The sequence below is a fragment of the Micropterus salmoides genome, unplaced genomic scaffold (assembly GCF_014851395.1).
Source record: "Micropterus salmoides isolate LMB-PRFRI ecotype aquatic unplaced genomic scaffold, ASM1485139v1 Ms_hic_scaffold_4, whole genome shotgun sequence".
Taxonomy (NCBI): domain Eukaryota; kingdom Metazoa; phylum Chordata; class Actinopteri; order Centrarchiformes; family Centrarchidae; genus Micropterus; species Micropterus salmoides.
Window position 1 is genome coordinate 39,933,956 of NW_024043372.1, and position 20,757 is coordinate 39,954,712.

At 43.7% G+C, this 20,757-nt stretch overlaps 1 protein-coding gene across 1 annotated transcript in view; it reads right to left on the reverse strand.

The window, feature by feature from the left end:
• LOC119886874 (dihydropyridine-sensitive L-type skeletal muscle calcium channel subunit alpha-1-like) overlaps positions 1-20,757 on the reverse strand; it is a 144,395-nt gene that overhangs the window by 87,708 nt on the left and 35,930 nt on the right. The window contains exons 7-9 of the mRNA XM_038697844.1: positions 12,802-12,905; positions 12,514-12,659; positions 7,379-7,381 (exon numbers count right to left, since the gene is read on the reverse strand). Coding sequence (XP_038553772.1) covers positions 7,379-7,381; positions 12,514-12,659; positions 12,802-12,905 — 253 coding nt within the window. The remainder of the gene's footprint in view (positions 1-7,378; positions 7,382-12,513; positions 12,660-12,801; positions 12,906-20,757) is intronic.

Consider the following 20,757-nt stretch of genomic DNA (forward strand, 5'->3'; position numbering starts at 1 on the left):
ACCATGTCATACACGAGGAGGAGGAGGATGGTCGTGAGACACTTAGTGGCTCTGGGAATGACGGTGAACTGCCACATTTTCATTAAAGTCATGCTAGTGTAATGTTAGCATGAAGACTGACGCTGCACTCCATCGCCACAGACCGCCACCAGCATCCAAAGAGACAACCGCGACGCCATTGGATCTATCGGCATTGGAGGAACCTGCCACTCAGCCAAAGCTGTCAACATTTCCGGCTACTGTCATAAGAGGAAAAACCAGCTCATTCAACAGCAACTGGTATGAGAAATTCAAATGGATTGAATACAGCAAAGAACGGGACGCAGTGTTTTGCAAGGCGTGTAAAACATTTTCCGGAGATCCACAGAGTTTACTTTTATTAATGATGGCTACAAGAACTGGAAACATCTCAGAGAAGCCGCGAAAACATGAAGCAAGCAAGCCCCATGCTGTGGTGCTAACTAAGCAAAAATCATACATGGTCAGTCATGCACCGCAAAGCCGCGGGACAGTTGTGAACCAGCTGCATGGTGACACCCATCATTTGTGGAGCAAAACAGGGAGCATGTTAAAAGTTGTGTTGGACATTGCCATGTTATTTTTGTTAATAAAGGTAATTTCTTAGAGCTCTTCAAGTTCATGTCAAAATATGCTCCAGAAATTGAAAATAGACTGAACAAGCTGCCCGAAAGCCACCTTCATGAGCTACCACATCCAGATGAGCTGCTTGAAGCGCAGCATCGATCCTACTCTGTAAAATAAAGACTGAACTGCATGGGCAATATTTTGCCATACTTGCGGATGAGTATAAGGATTTAGCTAAACGTGAGCTGGTTGCAGTGTGTGGCGATTCATACATGGAGGGAATCATCAAAGAGCGGGCGGTGGGCTTTGTTGAGGCCTCAGATCTATCAGCGCAAGGGATATCACTGAAAATCCTGGAGGTTCTTCAACCACTCGAACTGGATCCTGCTCTCTGCGTTGGGTTCTGTTTCTGTTCATGTCGAGGCACAGTTTATTTTGAAAGAAACATTTCCTAAAGCCATCTATGTGCATTGCAACTCTCATCGGCTAAACTTAGTGCTTTGCATTGCCGCTAAAGCATTTTTTTGACACTGTGAATCAAATACACAGCTTCTTCACCGGAGCCCATCGGCACTCTCGGTTGGTGGAGGTACAAAGGGAGATGCATCCCAATCGCAAGGTTATGGAGCTGGAGCGTTCGTGTGATACCAGATGGAGCTCAAAATCAGGGTCAGTGCATAAGATTTTGCAGTTGCTTGATGTACTACTGGAGATCTGGCTGGATTTTCCGTAACTAGTGGACAAAGTAAAATCGAAGCAGACCAGCTGTTGCAACAGGTGCAAACAAAAAAGTTTGTTTTCATGCTTTTAACGTTTTGCAAACAGTTTGAAACAGCAATTTGCCACCAAGGGGCTGTAGAGCTCAACGCTGTGTATGACGGACTGTATTTCACTTATGAAACATTAGAGCTACATATGCAACTTTCCGAGAGGATTTGAAGGGTGACTTTGTTGAAGTGCTCAGGCTGACAGAGAGCTGATGGAAAAGCACGAGATAGCTAACTGGGACGTCGTTGCTTCTCGTGAACGCAAGCTGCCTTCAAAGTTTCATGACTCTGTTCAGTTCAATTCAGTTTTATTTATATGCGCCAATCACAACACAGTTATCTACAGCGCTTTTCATAAAAAAGCAGGTCTACCGTACTCTATGATGCTATTTACAGAAGCCCAACAGTTCCTTGGTGACAGAGGCAAGGAAAAACTTCCTTTTAAGAGGCAGAAACCTCGAGCAGAACCATGGCTCAGGGTGGGCGGCCATCTGCCTCGACCGGTTGGGGGTGAAGGAGAGAGAGAGGAGAGAGAGAGAGAGAGAGAGAGAGAGAGGCAGTCCTGCAGTCCACAGATCCACTCCCAGCTCCAGAGCCAGAAAACCTGCAGGAAGTGATGGAGGAGAGAGGAGAGGGACGAGAAAGCACAAGACTACCAGAAAGGGGAGAAGTTGTGTTAGTAACATGCAATAATGGGATGAGGTTGCATACAGAGGGAGAGAAAGTAGAGGAGAGAGAGCTCAGTGCATCATAGGAAATCCCCCGGCAGTCTAGGCCTATAGCAGCATAACTAAGGGATGGTTCAGGACTCACCTGAGCCAGCCCTAACTATAAGCTTTATCAAAGAGGAAAGTCTTAAGCCTACTAAATGTGGAGATGGTGTCTGCCTCCTGAACCCAAACTGGAACCTGGTTCCACAGGAGAGGAGCTTGATAGCTGAACGCTCTGGCTCCTAGTCTACTTTTGGAGACTCTAGGAACCACAAGTAACCCTGCATTCTGGGAGCGCAGTGCTCTGGTGGGGTAGTAAGGTACTATGAGCTCTTTAAGATAAGATTGCCTGACCATTAAGAGCTTTGTAGGTAAGAAGAATGATTTTAAATTATTCTGGATTTACTGGAAGCCAATGCAAGCTGTCAGAACACGTGCTGCAGCATTCTGGATCAGCTGAAGAGTCTTAATGGACTTTTTCGAGCAGCCTGATAATAAGGAATTGCAGTAATCCAGCCTAGAAGTAACAAATGCATGGACTAGTTTTTCTGCATCATTTTTAGACAGGATGTTCCTGATTTTCGCATATTACGTAGGTTAAAAAAGGCGGTCCTTGAAATTTGCTTAATGTGAGACTTAAACGACATGTCCTGATAAAGTAACTCCAAGATTCCTACAGTGGTGCTGGAGGCCAGGGCGATGCCATCAAGGGAAACTATATCTTTGATAATGCGTCACGGAGGTGCTTAGGCCCCAGAACAATAACTTCAGTTTTATCTGAGTTTAACATTAGAAAATTACAGGTCATCCAGGTTTTAACATCCTGAAGGCACATTTGAAGTTTAGCTAACTGATGAGTTTCATCTGGCTTGATCGATAGATATAACTGAGTATCATCTGCATAACAATGAAAGCTTATGGAATATTTCCTGATAATATTGCCTAAAGGAAGCTATATAAAGTGAAGAGGATTGGTCCGAGGACAGATCCTTGGAACTCCATGACTAACTTTGGCATGCATGTAGGACTCATCGTTAACATGTACAAACTGAAATTGATCTGATAAATAGGACTTAAACCAGCTTAGAGCGGTCCTTTAATGCCAATGAAATGTTCCAGTCTCTGCAACAGGATCTGATGGTCAATGGTATCAAATGCAGCACTAAGATCTAATAAAACCAGTACAGAGACAAGTCCTTTGTCTGAAGGAGGTCGTTAGTAATTTTCACCAGTGCTGTCTCTGTGCTATGATGAGCTCTAAATCCTGACTGAAAATCCTCAAATAAACTATTGCTCTAGAAAGTCACACAGCTGTTTAGCAACTGCTTTCTCCAGAACCTTAGAGAGAAATGGAAGGTTAGATATAGGTCTATAGTTGGCTAAAACATCCGGATCAAGTTTGGGCTTTTTCAGAAGAGGTTTATTACAGCTACTTTAAAGTACTGTGGTACATAGCCTGTTGATAAGATAGATTGATCATATCTATATAGAGTGCTGACTAACATCTTTAAGCAACCTAGTCGGGATGGGGGTTAAGAGGCAGGTTGATGGTTTAGATGAAGAATTATTGAAGTTAGTTGGTAAAGATTGAGGGAAGCAAACAGTCTAAACATATATCTGGTTCTACAGCTGTTTCTAAGGTTCCTGAGTTAGAGATAAGTTGGTGCCAGTTGAGGGCAGGTCTTGGTGAATTTTGTCTCTAATAGCTAGAATTTTATCATTAAAGAAGCTCATGAATCGTAACTACTGAGAGCTGTAATGACGAGTGTACGCTGCTCTGGCATTACGGAGGCCTTCCTATAAGTTTTAAGACTATCTTGCCAAATTAAACGAGAATTTTCCAGTTTGGTGGAACGCCAATTCCTCTCACGTTTCCGATATTTGCTTTAATTTACGAGTTTCAGTATTATACCATGGAGCTAACCGTCTTTGTTTTAGTATTTTATTTTTTAGAGGGGCTACAGAGTCCACTGTCATTCGCAGCGAGCCTGCAGCACTATCAACAAGATGATCGATTTGCGAGGGACTGAAATTAGCATAGGAGTCCTCTGTTACTTTGTGACTTGATAATGAATTTAGAGGATGGAATCGCATCCTTAATTTAGCTACAGCACTATCAGACAGACATCTTGTATAGAAATTTTTGCCCAATGGCGTGTAGTTCAGCAATACAAACTCAAAAGTTATCAAACAGTGGTCGGATAAAGAGGGATTCTGTGGGAACACCACTAAATGTTCAATTTCAATACCATACCAAACAAGGTCGAGGGTGTGGTTAAAACAGTGAGTCGGTTCATGAACACTCTGAGAGAAGCCAATGGAATCTAAATCTCAGTGTCCACATGAATATTAAAATCCCCTACAATAATAACTTTGTCCGTTTAAGGACTAAAGTTGACAAAAACTCTGCAAATTCAGATAAGAATTCAGAGTACGGGCCAGGTGCTCGGTACACTGTAACGAAAAGAATTGGTTGCAGTGATTTCCAACTTGGGTGCGAAAGACCAAGAACAAGGCTTTCAAATGAGTTATAATTAGTTTAGGTTTAGAGCTGATTAGTAGGCTAGAGTCGAAGATAGCTGCAACTCCACCTCCTCGGCCTGTGCCTCGAGGAATGTGAGTATTAATATGACTGGGAGGGTGGATTCATTTAGGCTAACATATTCTCCATCACCCAGCCAGGTTTCAGTAAGACAAATAAATCAATATCATAATCTGATATCTTTCATTTACTAGTACACCTTTAGAAGAGAGAGATCTGATGTTTAAGAGTCCACATTTAATTTTCCTATTAGTTTGCACTATTGCTCTTTGGTTTTAATTTTTATGAGGTTTTTATGTACAGCTCCTCTTCTGTTTACCTTTGATTTAAATAATTTCAATGGTCGGGGGCAGACACCGTCACTATAGGACTTTCACTAAGTAACCCTGAAATGGAGGAGCAGAGATGTGTTAGACTGCGACTCGCCTCCTGGTCTCAACTCTGGATTGTCATGGATTTGGTCCACTAATGTGACCACAACGCTGGGAAAGACCTCGGCTGTCAGAAGCAATGAGGATTTAAGGGCCCTGTGGAACTGCAATCATTGACCGACAGATAACAGAGTTAAACTGCAGGTTTAAGACACACCTATGGTGTAATGGGAGCCTCGGCCTCTTTCGCACCTGGATCTGCCACTTTTGGAGTGAAAACATTTTAAATGATCCGTGCTTTGTATGGCATTGACTTTGCTGATGCAACATGCAGTATTCATCCAGCACATCAGTGCAATGCCTTAACATCCTGCAGCGTAGACAGACTTTTTTCCGCAACAAACAGGATCCAATGTGCCTGAGATCATCCATGCGACTAGACGCCTGAACAACTTGGTACTTCTGTCGTTTGAAAGAGAACTTATTGACAGTTCAGATTATATGACATAATCAGCGTTTTCAACTCAAAGCCCAGGAACTCCACCTGGTTTAGAGTTCAGATAGGCTACACAGCGCTGTGTTTTTTTTATGCTGGCCCGCCATGGCATACTGCTGTTTATGAAAGGATGGTCTGATTCGATTTATTTTTATTACTAGGCTATTAAAAGCCTATTCATGTTCAGTTTGGGTGCAGCAACTCATTTAACGAGTTTTATGCAATGTTAGATCTGTTGCTGTTTATTATTTTATGTGTGGCGTCATCTGCCATGCTGTTATCTGTGTTATTCTGCCGGGGGCAGCGGCCCACTTTTTGTTTGTAATGTTCACTGTCTCCTGCTTTGTCATTGTTTACATTTTGTGAATGCACTTCTAGCTCTGTGTTGAAATACAGCTGAGTATATTTCCATAGCACACCTGTTTTTTCTGTCATGATTCCTTTTAAATCACTGAATCAGCTCGTTCTCCTGGGAATTTTTTCTGCATGAGCCGGCCACATGCTCTCCGTGCACGCACTGACTTAACGTTGTGATAGTCTACATGCATGTCACGTGTAATGACAGATAGATCACCTTCAGGTTTAAAGCAGGCGGGAGGGCTGATTGACATGAGTACAAGGCATAGGCCTATTTAAATTCACTACCAATCTGCTATAGTTGACATATTTATCAGGCGTGTATATAAGTTTAAAAAACGAGGCCCCTCCGTATATTCACCAGGCCACCTATTAATGACGTTCTGTATCCGCCACTGGGTTAAAGACTGTATTAACCGCAAGAAATTTGCATTAAGAACCAGGACAGAGCACAACTGAAAATTGTGCAGAACAGAACTTAATCACTTGCTAAGGTGAAGCCAGGAGGAGACATAAAGATTAATTAGGGTCTAGGGTTAGGTTATGAAGGTAATTACTAATATGACCCCATTCAAAAATGCATCAGTACCTCTGATGATCTGCAAAAAGCTAATGACCTGAATGACTTCTATCTGAGATTTGAATCTCGGGACTTTTCCTCTGAATAGAAGAATGTTTAGAGTCAATCTCTGTCACAGAACAGGACACGAGGCTGGTGATAGAACCTCAGGAGGTCAGATTGCTTTTTAAAGACTTATGTACGAAGAAGGCCTCTGAGCCTGATGGAATCTCTGCAGTCCTGCTAAAGACATGTGCAGAGGAGCAGACACCGCATGGTGCCCCATCTTTCAAAATCAGTAGACTCACACACCATCCCCGCCTTGTGGAAGAATTCAGTAATTATTCCTGTAAAAAAAGCTCGCCCAAAGGTGAGTGCCTGTGGCACTGACATTCATTGTCATGAAATGTCTTGGGAGGATAATGGTGTAATTTCTTAAGCAAGAGGTTGGTGTGTCTTTAGACCCTTTTCAGTTTCAGGGGCGTGGCACAGATGACGCTATTAATAGCATATCACATCTGGTCAGTAAACACCTTGAGGTCTATGCACGCGTTTTGTTTGTTGATTTTAGTTCATGTGACCAAGACTGAGGAGATGGTGCTTGACCCAAAGGCCATAGGTGACACCAGGCCTGTAGTGATCAACAACTTACCCATTACTCAGGATAACTCTTACAAGTACCTTGGTGTACATATCGATAATGCACTTAGCTGTTGAATACTCTCTGCTCCAGACTTCAGCAGAGGATGCATTTTTATGAAGACTTAGAGTGTGTGGAGTCGAGCATAAATTTATGTTGTTGTTTTATCATGCATGCATACTATAAGATACGGTATCACAAGCCTGGTATGGTAACCTGACAGTACAGTCCAAATCATAGATCGATCAAGATTATGAGAGTCAAAAACCATCTGCCCCTCCAGACAATTTATGAGCAGTCGGTTCGGCAGGCAATCCGACCCCATACTTCACCCAGAATTTCAGCTTTTACCCTCTGGTAGAAGATTTAGTGTTCCTACACTAACAGTAGGCTGGCTGTGTTGTGCACTATGTCATTGTGCAATAGTAGGCTATCGGGGTTATGCAATATATTAGTGGTGCAATATCTAGGCTATTGTGATTGTTCATATGTCATCATGTATTGCACATGTTATGTGAGATGTGTCATTTGTGCAATATGTAGGCTATTGGGATTGTGCAATATGTTATTTGTGCAATAAATAAGCTATTAGGTGCGTGCAATATCTCATTGTGCAGGGGTTGTGCTACATTGCGGGGAATGCAGCCGACAGGGTTTTCAATCAAACTGGCATTGGAAGAAGGAGTCAATGTGCTACTATATAGGTAACTGTCTAATGTATATGATAGCATGTGTTGTGTTGCATGAGAATATGTGTTGAGAGATGCTTTATTTCTGTATTTTGTGCTTGTATTAAGCTGCAGAACGAGTCCAAAACAAATTTCCCTTCGGTGACAATAAAGTATATCTTATCTTAAACCTATTCTGTTACAACCCCTAAATAAAATTATTAACCTGAAAATGATTAAAATTTGACCACTTTAAACATTGATCATGCATTTTAAATGTACAATATGAAATGCATGTGTGTAATGCTCTGACCTTGCCAGTTGGTCAGTCTCTGAGACTGCTTGTGGTGTTCCGTTGCGATGGCCAGTGTATTAAAGAGGACGAGCATGATCACCCACCAGTAGAATAGTCTGGACTTCACATATGCTCTGCATTTACGGCGTAACCAGCGATTCCACTTTCGAGCCAGTTACTGCACAGAAGAAAAAGACAAGTTGACTTAAGAGAATGATGAGTCAAGAAACTCTGAAGTACTAATCCTGCTTAAAGGAAGCTGATTAATGAAAACATACAATCCTTTATTCAAGGAGGGTTAAAATCAAGGGTAACCAGACTGGACTGAAGATGTTGGCCTTGACCCTGCACCACCAAGCTAATAACATACCAACAATGCTCGGGCCCAAGAGAAGGAGCATAAACACATGAAGGAGGCACTTAAAGTTTGTGGATACCCAGACTGGACCTTTGTGAAAACTGCCTCAGGATCTATGAAGAACACCAACACTATGGGGGATGAAGAAAAGAAGAGGAAATGCAACAACATCATGATTCAGTATATTTCTGGAGTATAACAAACAAAACATCCCTGTGTTTTTTAAACCCAAGAACACGCTAAGACAGATACTGGCCCACCCTAAAGACTGCACACCCAAACACAAGAAAAGCAATCTAGTGTATGCGGTCCAATGCAGTGAGGAATGCACAGGCCTGCACAGTATATCAGAGAAACAAAACAACCTCTACCCACACGCATGGCTCAACACAGAAGGGACAACTCAGCAGTTTACCTGCATTTGAAAGATAAAGGAAACTCAATGACAACAATGTTCATATTCTGGATAGGGAGGATAGATGGTTTGAAAGGAGTGAAAGAGTGCAAGACCTTCACTCAACAGAGGAGGAAGGGTGAAACACCACTTATCCTCCACCTACAATGCTGTACTCTTCCCAGGAGACAGAACAAACAATTACATTTGGCCTCATGTGACAATGCCAATGCCTGTTGTTCAGACTTCTTGCCTCAGGTGACTCCAACAACCATAACGACTGTTACCACAGCCAGGGGCATTAACGAACCAGCGGTATCCATCACCTTGATAATGACCCCACAGAGGTCAAATAGCTGGGACTCAGTGCCAGTCAGTCAGAACTGAGGAAGCCTCTCGGGTGAGAGCCAAAACGTCTTCAAGTTTCTTCAGTCCAGTTGCCCTTGATTTTAACCTAACCTGTACAATCCTTTCCGTCTTTAGAGAAAGCTGGGGTAGGCAATTTATTTTAGAAGCATCTTTCTTCTATTTGTTAAAATTCTCTTAACATCCCAACAGCAATCAATAATTAAATGCTCTGACTTAAACATAAAAAAAATCCAGTTTCTATAGCTGTCGCTTAGGCATGGCAAATCATTTAATTCTGATTTCAAATGAAATGACTGGCTGGTCTTCCTGACTGTCTACCTGCCTAACCTGTGCATTCTACCTGTGCGCTCACTGCACATGAAATGTTTTTGGGGGAGGGGCTTTGTATAGAGGCCTGAAGGTAGGGAGTGGGGTACTTTCAAAATCTAGGGGTGCTTTTCAAGTCTCTTAATTGCATCCACCTTTCCCTCACTTGCGTCTTTCCTTGCGTGTTAGTCTTGCCCACCGGGGATGCATGGAGAGATGCAAGGAAAATATGTTGAGGAAATATGTTTCTAGTGACATGAGACGTCCTTTCCTCTGAAGCATCACATAAGCGACGTCTGTTTATGATGACGGCGGCAGCTGATCACAGCTGGATCAGTCGGCTCTAACAGCTGTAGAGACTTTTTTGGAGTTTGTGTCTATATACATGTGCACTGTATTGGTACTAATAAAGTCTCCCAGTTCTTAGTGCAGAGCAGCATGATTCTCTGTTACCTGTTAACAAACACCTGCACATGAATAATTACAGGTTTCTGTATGTCCTGCTCAGAGGCAAAGGATCATTTCTACTGGCACAATGCTGATATTATCTGCATTTATATTTATTGATTCTGATGTGAATTCGTTTGAATAACCCAGAATATGATCATGGTGTCTTTGGATTTATTAGGCTAAATGTTTCAGGGAAATTGAAACGATGTAACTTGTGTCAAAGTTGACACTCAGTTTTAGGCTTTCCATTTATTTCCTCCTCTGATATCCTTTAACACTACTGCATACATTTTATTTGCAGGTCACGTCACTTGTCACCGATCGATCACTGCGTTCCATCATATCAGTCCCGACGCTTTTTTTAGTGCAGCAGCTTTCATTCATACTTTTATCAGCTGATTTTACTCGCGGAGCTGCCGGCTGCTTTCATCAGATGCTTTGCTCACTTCATTAGATACTTTGGAGCAGTTTAGTGCCCCACTCCTTACGTGTACTATGTTTTATCGTCGTCTATTTGGACTAAACACAGAAATGATTCTTGTCTCCATAATAAAAGTTGATGGGAGAAATACAAGAAAGATCTTTCTAATAAATAAATAAAGTTGTGTGTGGGGCTTTTGTTGTTCAGACCTGCAATGAACACAGATTTTAACAAGACAGTGAATCATAAAACAACTCAAATATAAGACTTTTCAGCGATACACTTGATTTTAATCTGTCCTGATGTATCAGATCATTCCAATCAGCTGCAACGTCCAATCATTAACGGCTACCCAATAAATGGGCATAAATGGGTCATTAAAAGACTTCCGCACAGGATGCACTAGTGTATTCTCGCTCATAGCTCCTCAGAGCAAATAAGCTTTGGGACAACCTGTAAGATGGCGGAGTGGAACAACTTCCAGTTCAAGTGAGGATCGAGGAGCGAGGAAACGACAAATAAGAGACTTGAGAAGAACCCTAGCTGTCTTGCTATTTTCTCGAGTGTTGCCTACCCCAGCTTTAAATAGAGATTTCCTGGGTAGAATACATCTCTGAACATTAAATGGTATAGGTAATTCCTGACACCTGAAGAAAGGAGGAAAGGAGGTGGCAGAAAGACCCCAGGAAGGGAGTGCAGTGCAATTTTTTTCCAACATCCTTTGCACTGTGCTCCATCACACTGTGTAAATGTATGCATGTATGTGTATGTGTACCTGTATATCTCATCCACCTCCAACATGTACATAATAATAATAGTAATAATAATAATAATAATATAATAATATAATGATAATAATATTTACTCTTTCATCCTTTGCACTATGCACTGTCTATATTGTTTTTGTTTATAGAGTGATATATGTGTTCTCTATACTGCAGCCTGTGTATGATTTTATCATTGTATTTATGAGTAAGCACATCGTGAGCAATGAACAATCCAGAGTCAAATTCCTCATATGTGTACACATACCTGACAAATAAAGCTGATTCTGATTCTGAAATTTGATGTCATTCTATGCAATTCATGACTGAACCTTCCATTCCACAGGGTTAGGGTTAGGGTTAGCCATACTGTAAAGATGACATGTGCACTACTGACTAGTAATAGATGATCAGCTGCATTGTGTCCATTTTGCTGACACTTCCGGTCTCTGATCCTCCATTTTCCGCAGTGAGCAGGCCTGATGAAAACACACACACACACACACACACACACACACACACACACACACACACACACGTGTGTCATACAGTTAGAAATCAGTGCACATATTTTCTGTGTCAAAAGCCAAGCAAAACCGATCTGGATGAGATCTGGATCACTTAACTGAATTTACATTAACATATGGAGCAGCTCTTAACATAACTAGAGCTGAAATTACTCTATATAATTAATGAATTGTCTTATCAGCTTATCTTAGTAAGTAAAGTTCATAGTACTGTGTGTTACAGTTTTTTTCAATTGCTAACCTGCAGTTGTTGTGTTTCTGTCACTAATTGTGATCAGTGTGTTATGGTAAAGAAGACTGGCAATGAGTATGTTAATCCTTAAGTTTACAACTTTTGATTAATTCATAGTTTTCAGTCACATGACATTCGCGGTACCTGGAGCGAAAAACAACAGACCAACACAACGGCTGACGCCGCGACTCCCCCGTAGAGACGCCGCAAAAGCAGTTACATTTATTTGGATCACCTCTCAACTTAAAAGAAGAAAAAAGAAAGATATGAACACAAACTGCAAGTGTTGGGCACTTCCGATCCATGTTACAGCATCCGCTGCCGCATTTCTATCGTTAAAAAGCGGCAGGTCCCTGCCACCGCTCGACTGCGGTAATGTTTACGTTTACCTTGTGGGGAATCCCTCACCTAACACAGCTCAGACTTGTCTCTTCCTCGATTTGTGCATCAGAAAGTACAACTACCATCCAGCATTTTGGCAATGCAAAAGTAAAAAACTCATAGTAACAGTGTATCACTTGCTTCCTGGTTGGCAGGCAGCAGAAAATAACGTATTTGTTTACCTCCAAATGACCGTTTTTCATGGAATGTGACGTCACGTGAAAACTATGAATAGGAGTTTTGACAGGTGTGCCAGACTGGCACAGTCCTGTACATTCTAATTCTATTCCCCGAATATTCTGTTCTGTGTCGTGGTCTTACCCTGTCCCTCTTGGTCATTGTCCATAACCTCAGCCTGAGTGATCCACTCCATATAGCCCTTGAGGTCTTCATCCAGCTGCTGAGTCTCCCTCAGCTTCTGAAACTCTCCACGGGACTTGGCCTTCTCCCGCTCTTTTGTGAACTCACTAGTGGGAAACAAGAAAACCAAGACAGAGAACAAAGTGAGAAATAATGTGAAGAACAGACACAAAGATGGCAGGGAGAAATGTCCAGAGCAAAGGGTAAATCATGATTGTGTAAAAGAAATGAATGGATGCGTGTTCCTACCCACTGAGCACACCCAGAACCAGGTTAAGCACGAAGAAGGAGCCAACCAGGATAAGAGTGGTGAAATAGATCCATGGCCATTCCATTCCTATAGCATCATTAACCTATCAGAAAAAGCAGTCTTTTTGTCTTTATCAAAGAAATACTGTAGGTAAGTGTAACTAAAAACCAACAACTAAAAGAACACTGCTACTAACAATGTATTTACTGTGGAGATGTCTCTTACAAAGAGTCAGACAAGAATATCAATATTATTCTTATCTTTATGCATAAAAGTAGGTCTAGGACTCGTTTTGCCAAGGTTTCAAGTAGGTAAGTAGTGTCAACACACACACACACACACGCACACACACACGTGACCTCTGCTCAGGTTGATGCTGGGTGGCACTATGCTGGGAATTAAGTGAAATCACCAACTTGGGGAATCAAAATATTCAATAAAAATAACATGTCTATAACCAGCGGTGCACATAACTTTTTTGATCTGGTTCTCAAGGGAGCACCTGGAGATGCTGCTTGGTACTCACACTTACACTGTGCACTTATCCTACAAGCTGTCATCACTTTCCTCCTGACTGCTTTCCTCACTATCTTCTTTTCTCTCGAACATGGTAGATGAGGATGTAGGCCTGCTTCTTTCACCCTGGTTAAGCCTACCGTTTGCATCCACAAGTCAACAGCTGCTTTGGGTCAAAGTCTCTGTTGTCATCTTAGACAAATGAATGTGCATCAGAGATGAGAGGTGTGTGTCTAACAGGCAGGATCTGTATTTGCTTTTGATTATTTTGAGACATGAAAATTCCCTCTTGCATGCAGCACTACTCAGTGGCAGTGTGAGTGATAACACAAGGACTTTCTGAGTGTTGGTGTAGATATGTGGATTGCTTGTCTTGACTATGTTGATCAAGTCATTCACAAAGCCAGACGTTTTTCTGATTGTTCAAACACCATCCATTCTCTTACAGTGACAGATTAAGAAATAAATACAGAAACAAATAGTAGTATAATTAAGGGCAGCTTTGCACGCTCCTGCAAACCCCCCCAGGCGTGCTCTCGCAATATATCGGGGGTGCGGATGATGCAGATGTCGGGGTGAGGGGGTGGTTGCGCAAAACAGCCATTTAAGGTCCCTATGAAATTCATGATATTACAGTTATCAGAGCGCACTCCACGAGAGGTGTCTCCTCCTCAGTGGTGTTGCACGGTGAGATGACAGTGGACGACATCTGCACAGCGGCCTCCTGGTCGTCCCCATGTTCTTTCGTCTGTTTCTACCTGCGGGATGTCTCCCTTTTCTCTCTGACTCACTCAGTACTGAGTGTTTTGGTTGAGTGATTCTGGTTGAGTGTGCGGTGCGCCCTCTCCCACAGGACGGTGTGGGGGGGCGGGCGCTGCTTACATGGCCCTGCCTTGTGCGCAGCTGTTGCGGTTGCTGTCGTGACCCCGCCTGCGTCTGTACAGCTGTGGGGCCTCCCACCCAGTTTCCCGACTTACGCATGGGTCGGCCATCGGCCTCCCATGCCGTGCCATCAGTGCTCGCACACGCCGACAGCGGTGCCGCGGTCAGCGGGCAACTGGTGCCTCATTATGGCTCTGGGCAGGTGAGTTGTGCTTGGTGAATGTGTGATGTGTATGGTGCTGCAAACTTTCTCATGGTGGGAGAAATGAGCCCATCAGCCTGTCAAAAGCAGGTTTAAGATGAAAGAGCAAATCTTGGATGTAGAAAACATCTTGCAGATATCAAATGCCAGAGTTAATGAATTGAGAAAGGCATCCTATAGATGTGAAGTGTACATGTGAGATCGTGACCACGTTCTGTCAAAAGTCGGATATCAGGTGATCTAACCTAAAAGTGTAATATCGGATGTAGACAAAATGTTCTCGTCCTACAGATCTACTATAGCACGTGATATGTCCTGTTACCATTTGTACATAGGTTATAGACAAATGTCTGTGTATTGCCGCAGGTGTGGGCCGTTTAAGATTAAAATACAGTGAGTTTATTTTTTAAATAAGTTTGATCTTCAGGTAAACACATGTGAATTATTATTATTATAATATACACTCTAATCATAAAGGATTATTAGGAACACCATACTAATACTGTGTTTGACCCCCTTTCGCCTTCAGAACTGCCTTAATTCTACGTGGCATTGATTCAACAAGGTGCTGAAAGCATTCTTTAGAAATGTTGGACCATATTGATAGGATAGCATCTTGCAGTTGATGGAGATTTGTGGGATGCACATCCAGGGCACGAAGCTCCCACCACATCCCAAAGATGCTCTATTGGGTTGAGATTTGGTGACTGTGGGGGCCATTTTAGTACAGTGAACTCATTGTCATGTTTGAAATGATTGGAGCTTTGTGACATGGTGCGTTATCCTGCTGGAAGTAGCCATCAGAGGATGGGTACATGGTGGCCATAAAGGGATGGACATGGTCAGAAACAATGCTCAGGTAGGCCGTGGCATTTAAACGATGCCCAATTGGCACTAAGGGGCCTAAAGTGTGCCAAGAAAACATCCCCCACACCATTACACCATTACCACCAGCCTGCACAGTGGTAACAAGGCATGATGGATCCATGTTCTCATTCTGTTTAGGCCAAATTCTGACTCTACCATCTGAATGTCTCAACAGAAATCGAGACTCATCAGACCAGGCAACATTTTTCCAGTCTTCAACTGTTCAATTTTGGTGAGCTCTTGCAAATTGTAGCCTCTTTTTTCCTATTTGTAGTGGAGATGAGTGGTACCCGGTGGGGTCTTCTGCTTCTGCTTCACAAATGCTTTGCTGCATACCTCGGTTGTAACAAGTGGTTATTTCAGTCAAAGTTGCTCTTCTATCAGCTTGAATCAGTCGGCCCATTCTCCTCTGACCTCTAGCATCAACAAGGCATTTTCGCCCACAGGACTGCCGCATACTGGATGTTTTTCCCTTTTCACACCATTCTTTGTAAACCCTAGAAATGGTTGTGCGTGAAAATCCCAGTAACTGAGCAGATTGTGAAATACTCAGACCGGCCCGTCTGGCACCAACAACCATGCCGCGCTCAAAATTGCTTAAATCACCTTTCTTTCCCATTCTGACATTCAGTTTGGAGTTCAGGAGATTGTCTTGACCAGGACCACAGCCCTAAATGCATTGAAGCAACTGCCATGTGATTGGTTGATTAGATAATTGCATTAATGAGAAATTGAACAGGTGTTCCTAATAATCCTTTAGGTGAGTGTAGGTTGTAACACATCTTGGGTCGTGGATCACATCGTGGATTCTGAAATCAAATGGTGTTTATTTAAATCTATCCTTTATTTTAAAGTTTGTTTGGTGACATGCCCCGACTAGTCTGCAGTTCATGTGCATCGCTTTTTACATCGTTTATAAAAAAAAATTTCCCCACCAGAGATGCCTCGATGCGAATGGGGGGGGGGGGGAGGGTTGAGGTAATAAAAGGTCATAAATAAGACGGATGTGTGAAAATAGGTGTATAAGAGGGGATAAAGACGTCCCTGCAAGGCTTCACTTTTTAGTCGGAACCTCTGATGCAGTTTGCTGTGGCTGCTGTTTGCTCACTTCAGATCCTATCCAAGATGTCTCGTATTCAGAGTAGAATCAAAAATCTATTGATCGACTCCAGACTGTCCAGAACTCAGCTGCCAGGCTTTTAACCAGAACAAAGAAATGACCACATTAGTCCTATTTTAGCTTCATTACACTGGCTCCCAGTATATTTTAGAATTGACTTTAAAATTTGATCACTTTTAAAGCTCTTCATGGCCTCTCGCTTGTTATTTCTGAACTTTTAGTCCCATACACACCAGCACGTACCTTGAGATCCTTTGGCAGAGGTCTGTTGTCTGTTCCAGAGTCTCGACTGAAAACTAAAGGGGACAGAGCGTTTGCTGTCAGGGCCCCGAGGCTCTGGAACAGCCTGCCGGAGGAAATCAGGTCGGCTGAGTCAGTGAAATCATGTATTGTTTTTGTATTATTGTGTTTTGTGTATTTTTGTCTTTACACTTGTTAAAGCACTTAGTAACTTTTGAAAAGTGCTCTACAAATAAAGGTTATTATTATTATTTTGTTATGTCTTCTGTTCCGTCAAAGAGCACACCCCGGGGCGTCGGGGACGCTGTGGGGTTGGTGTTTGCCTTGCCTTGTTCTTGCTCCCTTGTTCTTGCTCCTTGGGGAGCTCCCCAGCATGGTTGGGGCATGGCTGTCCCCTGGACATGTGGTCTCGGGTACTTTGCACTTTGGGGGGTCGCGGGGTGTCCTGGCTACTGGGGGTGGGGGTCTCTGGGCACCTCACAGGTTGTTTCGGTTGCAATTCGGGAGGTTGCGGTGCGATTGTAAGGCGATTGTTGATGCATCTTGATGCATTATTTTTTTCTGTGCAGGGTTTCTGGATGGCTGCTGGGCATTGGAGTCCAGGGGAGGCATCTCCGGTTCGGCATGGAGGGACTAGTTTGTGTCCCTGGTTTGCTTCGTTGGCCTCAGGTCCATGGTCCCTCATTTCTTTGACAGGCGGTTGTCGGACTCCCTTGGAGACTGAGGCATAAAGTTAGTTTTCGGGATGTGCAGTGTGTGTGCGGAGCTGTGCACTGGTTTGTTCTGGACTTGTGCCTGGTGTTCTCGGCCCTTGATGGGTGGGTGGGTTGGTGGTGGCATGCAGCTGAGCTAGTTGATTTTGCTTCGTTGCTAGTTTGGCTGGCATTGCATGGCGACTGGAGGGCATGCTGTGCATGGGAGATGTTCGCTGGTTTCCGGCGGTTGGGGGATGGCGGACTTTTATTGGCGGGTGCACGGTGACCTGCACGGTGCATTTGCTGCCGGGCTGGGACTTGCTGCTGGTGTTTCTCTAAGCTGGCTTTCGCCGTCGTGTTCTGCCGCCCTCTCTTGTTCGCTCAGCTCGAGATTAACGGGGGCTGCCAGGCGTTGGGTGTTGCTGTACTCGCACGGTGTGCGGGTTGAGGTCTTTGCTTGCGCATTGATGTTGATGATTGTGTGGCGTTTTGGTGGTTTGGTTGTTTGGTGTTGGTTGTCTATGTTATGTGTGCCGTGGTCGGTTTGGGTGCTGCGCTTCCGTGGGTTCCGCCTTTTGCGTTCCGTCGGCATTGCGTTGTCGATTGGCATTTGGATGGTTGATTTTTTGGCGTTTGTTGATCAGGTCGAGGTCTTCCGCGTTTGCGTTGCGGTGCGTCTGGGAGAATTTCTTTTTCTCCCACTGAGATTCTTGCCTGCCTGTCGCTGGGAGCGGTGCAGTGTCCCACTCTCACTAACAACTACAGTCTGTAACAAACTTATGCACACACACATATACACACATACACACTCAGATACATTCACCTACACACACACAGACACACACACATACAGACAGACATATAGACACACGCACAAAACAAATTTAGGTTGTCCCTGGTTGTCACAGGTAGAATTATTATATAAATAATGTAAGCTAGCTGCAACTTCAACTAACATTAAGCTATTGCTGGATTTAATATTTTGCTAATTTGGGGAAAAGCGAACTAGAAAGACATTTAACTAATAATTCATGAACACACTTATCATCATGACTGCTATCTTACCAAAGACAGAAAAAAATCCTACTCCAGTAAGTAAACGTGTCCCCCAAAATGTTGGTACACAAAAGCGCTTCCCTTCGCATTTTCTTCGGCGCATCGTTTATTTTTAACCACGAATGCACACCTGCGCACCAGTTATGTGCACCCCTGTATATAACTTTTCTACTGAAGATCTCTGGTGCACTGGGATGGAAAATGTGACTACAGATGTAACTTGAGTATGAACCAGTTTGCTTTTATACTAGACTAATAACGTACCCAGTAGAGGACATCGGTCCAGCCTTGTGTGGTGATACACTGGTAGACAGTCAGCATGGAAAAGCCCAGGTTGTCAAAGTGGGTGATTCCTTGTTCGGGCCAGGCCAGCCAGCTCGACACTCTGTGCCATTGATGGTACAGCGGCGACCATTTCCTGCTTGGGCACATGGAGCCGGCTTTTCCTTCTCCACCGTAGCAATGATGTCTGAAGGCCAGAGCAGGAATGTTACGGTTAGTACTGATCTCTGTATGTGGAGAAATGTAAAGCTATGTGACCTTTTCCCTCCAAGTGCCACTACACAAACCCACACAGTACTCTTTGTCTCAAATGAAAAAGTTTTTTTTTTTTATTGAACCCTTAAGAAACCTCACTGTGATGGAGCTGAATGGGAAAATGTAAAAGGTGACCGAAGCTTACATCTTAACCATAACAGATGATGTTCTTACACATTCTTTTCTGTCAATATAATTGCGTTATTACAATCCGTCAACTTCAGCAAATGTTTTACCATATGCTGACCTGATACCTAATACATGTACACACGTTTGCTCATATAGTATGAACGATATTGTAGAGCTCACAAACAGCACTGGGCTGTGGTGAGCATCAGTGATCAAAGCCAAGTTGCCAGCTACACCCTGTATGCCAACGAGACAGCTACATATCAAGCAAACAGCTTCTGCATCTCTTCATCTAAGCCCGTCAGCAGTGGAATCTTTACCTCACAAACCCAATGGATTTCCTAAAATACAGAGCTGGCTTTGTTTTTTAGTCCATCATTAATAAGATTGATAAAGATTAATAAGATACTGTGTTGTGTCGGACATGTAAGGAAATTTACTTTTTGTTTCAAACAACTTCTTCACTACAGTATAAAATCTGCTCATTTTATACACTGCTCAAAAAAATAATGGGAACACTTAAACAACACAATGTAACTCCAAGTCAATCGCACTTCTGTGAAATCAAACTGTCCACTTAGGAAGCAACACTGATTGACAATCAATTTCACATGCTGTTGTGCAAATGGAATAGACAACAGGTGGAAATTATAGGCAATTAGCAAGACACCCCCAATAAAGGAGTGGTTCTGCAGGTGGTGACCACAGACCACTTCTCAGTTCCTATGCTTCCTGGCTGATGTTATGGTCACTTTTAATGCTGGCGGTGCTTTCACTCTAGTGGTAGCATGAGACGGAGTCTACAACCCCACAAGTGGCTCAGGTAGTGCAGCTCATCCAGGATGGCATATCAATGCAGCTGTGGCAAGAAGGTTTGCTGTGTCTGTCAGCGTAGTGTCCAGAGCACGGAGGCGCTACAGGAGACAGGCCAGTACATCAGGAGACGTGGAGGAGGCCAGGAGGGCAACAACCAGCAGCAGGACTGCTACCTCCGCCTTTGTGCAAGGAGGAGCACTGCCAGAGCCCTGCAAAATGACCTCCAGCAGGCCACAAATGTGCATGTTCTGCTCAAACGGTCAGAAACAGACTCCATGACGGTGGTATGAGGGCCCAACTCCACAGGTGGGGTTGTGCTTACAGCTCAACACGTGGAGGACTTTGGCATTTGCCAGAGAACACCAAGATTGCAAATTCGATGTGAGTGATGTCTTCTGCAACATCCTCCAGTATGACCAGTTTGGCGGTGGGTCAGTAATGGTGTGGGGTGGCATTTCTTTGGGGGGCCGCACAGCCCTCCATGTGCTCGCCGAGGTAGCCTGACTGCCATCAGGTACCGAGATGAGATCCTCAGAGCCCTTGTGAGACCATATGCTGGTTGCGGTTGGCCCTGGGTTCCTCCTAATGCAACACAATGCTAGACCTCATGTAGCTGGAGTGTGTCAGTAGTTCCTGCAAGGAAGGCATTGATGCTATGGACGGCCTGCCCGTTCCCCAGACCTGAATCCAACTGAGCACATCTGGGACATCATGTCTCACTCCATCCACCAACGCCACGTTGCACCACAGCCTGTCCAGGAGTGGAGGATGCTTTAGTCCAGGTCTGGGAGGAGATCCCCAGGAGACCATCCGCCACCTCATCAGGCATGCCCAGGCGTTGTAGGGAGGTCATACAGGCACGTGGAGGCCACACACACTACTGAGCCTCATTTTG